The sequence below is a fragment of the Fukomys damarensis genome, unplaced genomic scaffold (assembly GCF_012274545.1).
Source record: "Fukomys damarensis isolate Sample0158 unplaced genomic scaffold, DMR_v1.0_HiC HiC_scaffold_12, whole genome shotgun sequence".
Classification (NCBI taxonomy): domain Eukaryota; kingdom Metazoa; phylum Chordata; class Mammalia; order Rodentia; family Bathyergidae; genus Fukomys; species Fukomys damarensis.
In genome coordinates this window covers 17,943,311-17,951,428 of record NW_022900924.1, presented here as the reverse complement: position 1 = coordinate 17,951,428, position 8,118 = coordinate 17,943,311, and the positions used below count along the sequence as shown (strand labels likewise).

The 8,118-nt window shown below is 59.0% G+C and overlaps 1 protein-coding gene across 1 annotated transcript in view; it reads right to left on the bottom strand.

Moving 5' to 3' along the window:
• The window catches only part of Setd1b (SET domain containing 1B, histone lysine methyltransferase), a 21,776-nt gene extending 13,663 nt beyond the window's left edge, over window positions 1-8,113 (bottom strand). Inside the window, exons 1-6 of the mRNA XM_033762679.1 lie at window positions 8,042-8,113; window positions 7,748-7,846; window positions 6,838-7,108; window positions 4,736-4,848; window positions 2,648-3,877; window positions 2-103 (exon numbers count right to left, since the gene is read on the bottom strand). Coding sequence (XP_033618570.1) covers window positions 2-103; window positions 2,648-3,877; window positions 4,736-4,848; window positions 6,838-7,108; window positions 7,748-7,846; window positions 8,042-8,113 — 1,887 coding nt within the window. The remainder of the gene's footprint in view (window position 1; window positions 104-2,647; window positions 3,878-4,735; window positions 4,849-6,837; window positions 7,109-7,747; window positions 7,847-8,041) is intronic.
• Between the last annotated feature and the right edge of the window lie 5 nt (window positions 8,114-8,118).

Here is an 8,118-nt window from a genome sequence, read left to right as displayed (position 1 = left end):
CGGGGGTCACCACCATGGGCTTGGGGCAGTCGGCACTGGTGATGGGGGCGGAGGGCATCTCATCGTCTGAGATCTCCATGTCCTCGCCTGAGGACTGGTGGCCCTGTGGAGAGAGCAGCAGCAAGTATGAGTGAGGTTGAGTGGCCCCCGGGTCCCTGGAGCACCTGAGAGACAGAGGCATAGCCTTGCACAAGACTCAAGGAGCTGGGCATGGTGGTCATCCTAGTGATCAGGAGGCTGAGGCAGGAGGATTGCTTCAACTTAAGGCCAGCCTGAACTATACAGTGAGACCCTATCTCAAAAAATAAAAATAGAAAAATGAAATGACCTGGGGGACCAAGGTGGATTCTCAGCCACTTGGAAGTGTATCTGTCACTGAGCTTCTCCAAGCCTCAGTTTTTCCAGTCTCATTTGGGGCATCACAGTCAGTACCTGCCTCACTGGCTTATGAGGATTTATGCGCACGCACACACACACACACACACACACACACACACACACACACACCTGTAAGTGGAACTCCACTATGATTCCTCTGACAGGAGGAAAAAACAATCAGAAGCCAGGTGTGGTGGTGCATTCCTGTCACCCCAGCACTTGGAAAGCTGAGGCAGGAAGATCCCCACAAATTAAAGGCCTGCCTGAACTACACTTCTAGACACTTTCTCAAAAGAGAAACAAACAGAAGCCAAACAACCAACCAGAGAGCCCCAGCTGGGCTGGAACCCCCCCCCATACACACACACCTGCCCCCCAGGGGCTGTGGCTGGAATGTGAAAAATGAGAAGGGGAGCTGGGTGTGGTGGAGGCAGGAGGATCGCTGTGTGTTCAAGACCAGCCTGGTCTACATAGTGAGTTCCAGGTCAGTCTCAACTAAATAGTGAGACTCTCTCAAAAAACCGAAAAAAAAAAAAAGAAAGAAAAGATAAGGGGTGAGGAGCAGGAGTCAAGGATGGCCTGGGGCTTTGGGGAGTTGGTTGCACAGTTGGATGAAGAAGGCCCTCACCCACGGGGTACAGCTGTAGGTGGAAGAGGCAGGGAGTGCCTAGAAGGTTAAGGGGGAGCCGAGGGGGCCTCCGAGGAAACTTGGGGGTGGGTAGAGAGGAATCCAGCTCTACAGTAGCAGGAAGCTCCGGATTTCACTAGGTGCCGCACACACGCGCGCACACATGCACACGCACACCCTCCCTCTCAGGTCAGTCCTGCAGGTGACAGGTGAGGAACAGGCCAGCGGGGCAGAGCAGCTCCCCCTGTGCTTGGGCCCTGGCCGGCTGCAGCAGAAAGAGGGTTAAGGCGGCTAAGCAGCCAGCCAATCGCAAGGCCCGGCAGCACCAGCCCCTCCCTGGGCCAGAGCGGTGGGACCAGCAGGAGCCCACAGGATTCACAGGGCCCTGGTTGGCGGACTGAGGGGCCCTCCTCTCGCTGTCTGGCCGCAGCTGATGAAACCGACACTCAGAGAGAGAAAGTGCCTTCCCTGAGGTCACAGAACCCCGCAGTGGCAGCTGAGGCTCAAGGTCTGGACCCTGCGCTTTTAACCTGCGACCCCTGTGGAGACCAGATGACCCTCACTATTGGACCGCTCTAGGTCGCTCCCACTGCTCCACCTCAACCTAGGTCACAGCTGTGGGCACAGAGCTCACACCCAAGACCCGGCAAGGCAGCGCCGGGAGCCTGGGTGCTGCTCTCGCAGTTGCCAGCAGGGGTCCCCCGAGGACCAGTCTGGAGCTCAGCTCATCTCTGGAGTCAGGGGTGCGGACCCGGGCCTGACAAAACTCCAGTTCTGGGTCTTCGGTTTACCCTAGGCGCGGTGGGGGCTTCTTGGCAGTGAGCACCCCTAATCCAAGGCCGCCCCCTGCTTCTGCACACCTGGCAGCTTCCTGGAGCTGCTGCAGGCTGCAGGCACTTATGGTCCCTACCTGGCTGGGGCTAGGTTTCTCTCTGTTCCTCCCTGAGGCACCCAAGCGGCCTCATCAAAGGGCCCGGGAAGGGATCTCCCTCCTGGCCACCCACCAGCTCCAGGGCAGGTCTCCAGTCCCTCTCCAGGGAAACCTAGCCCTAATCACTGGCAGAGCAATCAGCAGCCTGCTTCTGCACCCCCTGCCACCTTTGCCACCAAACAAGCTGGCAGTAGAGGGAAAACTTAGCGCCCCACCTGCCAGGCTCTGCCATCTCTTCAAGCGCACCAAGCTCTAAGAAAGCACAGTTCTCTGGCCAATCCCTCTTTCCAGGTCTGCCTGAGCACCACAACCAGCCCTGACTCTTCCTAAGGCATCCATCAGAGAAGGGGCTGAATCAGCCCCACAGCTGAGACACTCTGTGGTCTTGCAAACTCCATTAAAGAAGCTCAAGTCTTAGAAAAGTCTTGACTTTTTGACAAGTCTTGACTTACTGACATGGAGAACAGCAGACCTTGGCCATGTTTCCCTTTTCTCCATGGCCGCTAGGGAGCTCTGAGTCAAACAAGCAACTCAGTCACAGCCCTGGTACTTTTTTGTAGCCTACTTTTACTCTCTCAGCTCAGCTATTCTACTGGCTTCTCCAGCCCAGTCGCTCCTTCCTTAGCCAGTTATCTTTAATGTTTCAAAGGGACAACAGGGGACCTCAAGCAGACAAAATCAACCCCAGATAGATGGAAAGATGGGGGTACCTCATCCATCTTCTCTGAAGTTGGGGTCCTATCTCCAGCCAGGTCCAAGGCTACGTCAGCCGTTTGGCCCAGAAGTCCAGAAGGGTCTGGGGGGCCTGGCTCAGGTGGGGGCCGAGGCCCCAGGCCCAGGCCCAGCTCATCCTCCTCATCAGAGTCTGGTAGTGGTGTCGGGCTGATGTCCTCCAGGCCCGTACTGGAGGGTGGTGATGAGGGTGGCGAGGGGCCGCGGAAGCCAGGCTGGGAGTTGGTGCCAAAGGGGGCGAGCGGGGAGAGCTGGGAAGAGGAGGAGGAGATGGGGCTGCCCTCCATCTGCAGTTCAGTGTCCGAGTCCTGCTCGCGGAGGAAGGGCAGCTTGGTGCGTTGCTCCTTCAGGAGCATCTCGATGCGCGAATCCAGGCTGTCGTGGGGCTTCTCGAGGCCTGCGGGAGACGACTCCAGCGTGGGGGTCCCCGGGCTGTCACAGGGCTCAGGACTCCAGCCGAAGGTTGGCTGGCCCCCTAGCTCCATGCTGTTGGTGTCCGGGGGCGGCGGCCCAGGCGGGGTGCCTGGCTTCTCCTTGGCCAGAGGCTCAGCGGGTGGCAGCGGCGGGGGCACTGGTGCCCTGCGGAAGTCCCCACTGTCCCGGGCCCCAAAGGCTGTGGTGGGCGCAGGCTCCTCTGGGGGAGGCGGGAAAGGGGGCACCGGGGTCTGGTACGGGGAGAAAGCTGACTTGAAGGCAGGGCCTGCGGCCGCCTGGGCAGGGGGTGGAGTGTGTGCGAAGCTGGCCGAGTCCTGTGGCTGGACCTTGAATGCAGGGCCGCTGCCGCCCCCAGCGCTGCCCATGGCCCCGAAAGGGAGGTCCGAGGAGCCCCGGAAGGTGGCTGGGGCCCCAGCCACTGCAGCCACTGCAGAATTGTGGACGTAATGGTGCTCGTGGCGGCGGTTGTAAGCGTCTGTGAACTTGCTCTCATGGCGCCGAGCCTTGAAGGTGGCGGTAGGGTCCTGGCTGAAGAGGTAGGAGGGTGTGGGCTGGCGGCTAGAGTAGCTGGAATCTTGCGAGAAGGGGGTACCCAGGCGCGGCGTGAGCGGGGTACCCTGCCCATAGGAGTTGGGTGTGTCCAAGCGGCAGCTGGAGTAAGCTGTGTCCTGGGAGAAGGGTGTTCCACCACTGTTGGGGGTGACTGAGGAGGAGCCAGAGCCACAGCCTGCGGACAGGCTGCCATCCTTGAGGCGCTTCAGGGCATCTGACAGCTAGAGAGAGACAGAGATGTGAGAGCTTGGGTGTGGCAGGGACCAACACACAAGGCAGTGGGGCTCTTTCCCTTCTCACTCTGGCAGCCAGGGAGCTCAGAGCAAACTTCTGCAGCACAAGTAAAGAAAACAGAATCTCGGGACAGTCTTAATTTTTCCTACTCTAGAATAGGTGATTATCTTCAGGAACTTTTGAGGTTCTTCCTTAATCCAAGAGCCAGAGGGAAGAGAAGATCCTGACATCTTGGTAGAAGCTGGGATTTCCTTCCGGCCTCCGGCTGTCAGACATCAAAACCTGGCAGGCAGAGGCAGGTGCGAGAACTACAGCCTGGGGATTGAGAGTGTGGCCATGGCCGGGGCCCTGTCTGCTCAGCCCCTCTCCGGGTCTGAGCAGTGCGACGCAGGAGGGCCTGAGGTAGTGGAGACGACTCCCAAGGGAGGAGCTGGGGCGAGGCGCCCTGTGTTGGCCCGCGGAAGCAGTGGTGTGGGCTGCGAGTTGGAGGACTGAGCCCACTGTCTAGGAGCAGATGCAGAGGGCCCCAATACTGGACACTAGAACCCTGGACAGAGCACTGTTCCAGCATCAAAGTGGAAAAGGAGGGGTCCGCGGAAGCCAGGCCTGTGCTGAGGGCTGCAGGAGGCCGGAAGCCACCAGAACAGGAAGGGTCCCAGGGGAGCCACTGAGCAGATCTCGGGAAAACAAGGCTCTGAGACCACCAGCCATGGGGTGCAGCAGCTCATTCCTTCTTTGGACAGACAGGTAGGGGCTGGGGGGTCTGATCTGGACACTGGGCAGGCTCAAGAGGTGGGGGGCGTGGGAGGGAGCTGGCGATAGGGGAGGTGACAGCGACAACCTACCTGCAGGGTCTCATTCACGAGTGGAGAGATGGCGTCCAACTCGCCTACCGGGAGGGTCTGGGGGGTGTATCGGCCCGTGACCAGCAGTTCATAGAAACGCATGCGGGTTTCCCCTGCAACAGGCAGGAGAGGGGACTCAGCCGCACTCCAGGACTGGAACCCCATGGGACTCCATCCTGCTTGGCATCCTGAGCCCCCGCGTGCGGAAGTCTGACCCCTGGCATCCCCACCCTCCGTGTTTGGAGGTCCTGCCCTCCCTGGCTCTCCACCCAGCAGCCTCATCTGGGTGCCAAAGGCACAAAAGTGCCCAACATTTCCAATGGCCGAACTCAGTTTAAGGCCTTCAAAGGCTAGGACTCTTCCGATAAAAAATTGCGCCCTCAGATAGACTCCCTCCTGGGCGGGGTGCCCAAGGGCCAGGTAACGCCCCCTTCACCTTGACACTGAACAGGCAGCCGAGGTTTTTAGCAAGAACAGAGAAGGTTTGGTGAAAGAGAGGTGACTGTTTGCTAACTACCTGGAGCCAGGTGGCCAAGAGTTCGCACCCGGGAGAGCCCCAAATCGGCAGGGGCCTGCGTGGGGCCCAGGCACATCCCACGGAGTCCCGCTGGGCCCTGAAAACCTGCGGCCCTCAGAAGAGAGGTCTTCACAGGCCAGGCGATTATTGATATTTATAGAGCCTCTACAGAGCCCCAGGGACAGCCGCTCACATATGCAAAGGAGACACATTCCTTGAGCAACTCTCTACACTTTGCTGGTCTCTTTCTTGAAATACAAACTTAGGCAGCAGTCTCCGAGGGCCTTTTTTTTTTTTCTTTTTCTTTCACAAGTGAAATTGTGGTGAGACCTGGCTGCTCTGGCTGTGGGCACGCCGTGGGGGTGGGCAGCACACTCGGTTCTCTGGGGGACCTGACTGCAGCCACCCAAGGGGGTGGGCAGATTTCAAAGCCCGTACACCCCTCCCCCCAGAGATTGAGGAACTGGGGGGTGGGGCCTGTGGGTTGGGCAGAAACCACAGGCTTGCGCCCCGGACACGCACAAGTAGGTAGAGGCTCGGCCCAGGAGTGGGGACAAATGTGCCCACAGGGCACCGCACCCACTCCCAACACCCAGCCTGGTCTCGGAGACCCAAGTCAACAGACCAGGATGCAAAAATCAAAACAAAACGGGACCATCAAAGGTTTAGATGTGCGTGTCTTGATCTTGGCATTTTCATTTGTCCCCAGAGCTTGTCGCACAAAACCCTGGAGCTGTACCTAAGTCGTCCCAGGGAGGGGCCCGGGGTCCAACGACTCTGGACCCAACACTGTCAGCTTGACGGGTGCCAGGTCCCACAGCGGCCAGCACCTTCTTTCAGGTGGGTTGGAACCTCTTAGTGAGGCCACAGGCACACTTTGGGGAGGCCTTCCCAATTCCTAAAGTCCCTCCAGCTGGCAAAGGGGGAGGGTGTGAGGCCACCAAGGGTGGGAGCTGTGGCTCCCCGGGCTGGCTGTGCTAGGCAGGACTCAGTGCAGGGAGGTGCTACGGTCTCTTTAAGAGAGAGGAGGGACGATACAGAGTCAACCCCAGCACCCAGAGCAGCCCATCCCCTTGTCTCCAGTGGGAGCTTATTCCTGCCACTCAGCAGCCCAGCTTGGTTCAGGGGAAGGGGGCAACGGGGCGGGGGACATTCTTACGGCCTAAGGCAAGGGACCAACCTTCTCTCTGTGTGTTTACAGGTGCCCTGGTGGCTCCCCCTCGGCCCCCCACAAGTAAACAAACTCTGCCTACTCCCTTATCAGAGGCAGCAGCACTGGGGACCCTGTAAACCTGGGCCACCAGGGCTCCGGGAAGGACCCGAGGGGTGACAGCAGTGGGGAAGCCTCTGGGTGGTCCCTAGGGGTTCTGTGGCCAAGGTCCCAGCGCATTTGGTAAATTACAGCCCGTTTCCTAGCAACAGACAACACATTTAGCTCCATGTGACTCTGCCCTCAAGAGGGGGCAAAAAATAAGTAAGATTACGGGGGTTTCTGAGGAAGAGTGAGGGGGTCTGACAAGCCTGCAGTGGGCTGGGGAAGGAAGGATCGGGAGGATGGAAGCCCGCAGCCTGCCTGGCCACTCACCCTTGGTGTCCAGCTCTACGTGGATGATGTTGCCCATTACCGATGTGCTGTGCAGGTGCTGGACAGCCTCCTTGGCACCCCGGACTGTGGCGAAGACCACCTTGGCAATGCCCAGGTGCTTCTTGGTCTTGGGGTTGTACAAAATCTCCACCTCCTCCACCTCCCCATACTTCTTGCACATGTCCCTTAGGAAGTTTTCACGGATGTTATCGTTCAGCTTGGCAAATGTCACCTGCTTTGGAGGCACCGGGCCCACGTAGAACTCATCGATCTGCCAGGGGCCCGAAGAGGGGAGGAGGGAGTTTGGAAAACATTGAAACCGAAGAGCAAAAATATAGCATTCCCTTACTCAGCCTAGACATTTAAGAACAATGAAGGGTAAATTAAAAAACAAACAAACAAAAAAATCTTTTTCTGAAAAAAATGCACGCGGGCGGGCCCGGGAAACCGAGGATTTAATCGTTTGGAACGTGGAAGTCCTCTGGGTTCGGAAGGAAAGAGGAAAAAGAAACAGTTTCTCTTTCCCTACCCCCCCATTCTGGCCTCTTCTCCTGGCTGCAGGGTCAAGGGGTGACCCTTTGGGCCAGGAAGTTGTCCCCCTACAGCCACCAGGCTGGGAAGGGGGCGGGCCCGAGGCCAGGCGCTGGGTGGGGCAGGAGCCAGGTGGGGACCCGGAGCCCCCAGCTGGGCGGTGGGACACACTGTGTCAGCGCCCAGATTACAGTTTCTCCGAGTGTTATTTTGTTTCCAGTGGCCTGGAGGGGGATACCGCTTCTTCTCCCTCCGCGCCAAAACTTCCCGGGCCTGCACCGCGGGAACTCAGAATCCAGCTGGCTGGGCCGGGACTGGCGTTATTTTCGAACTCCGGGATGAGGGGACAGACCATGGGGCCAGGGGGACAGGGTCCCACCTTGAATTTGGGCACCGAGAGTTCCAGCTCCTTGTTTTTGGTCCAGATCCCGACGACCCGGGGATCTTCGACAATTTCCACCGGCCGGTTGCTGGACATCTAGTGGGAAGGAATTGGGGCGGCGCGGAATGGGAAGGCTGCCCCCCTTCCCAGGCAGGGATGGGTCCCCCCTCTCTCCAGGCGCCCGTCAGATCAGGGGCCTGGGCTGACAGTTGGCCGGTGGGGGGGGTTCCCAGCCGCTCAGCCCCTCTCGCGGGGGTGGCGTGGGGGTCGGGGGGGTGACTAGGGACTCACCGCCAGGCTGAAATGCTGCCCATCGTAGCGGTACAGTTTATGGTGCCCCTTTTTCAGAGCCGGGTCAATCATCAACT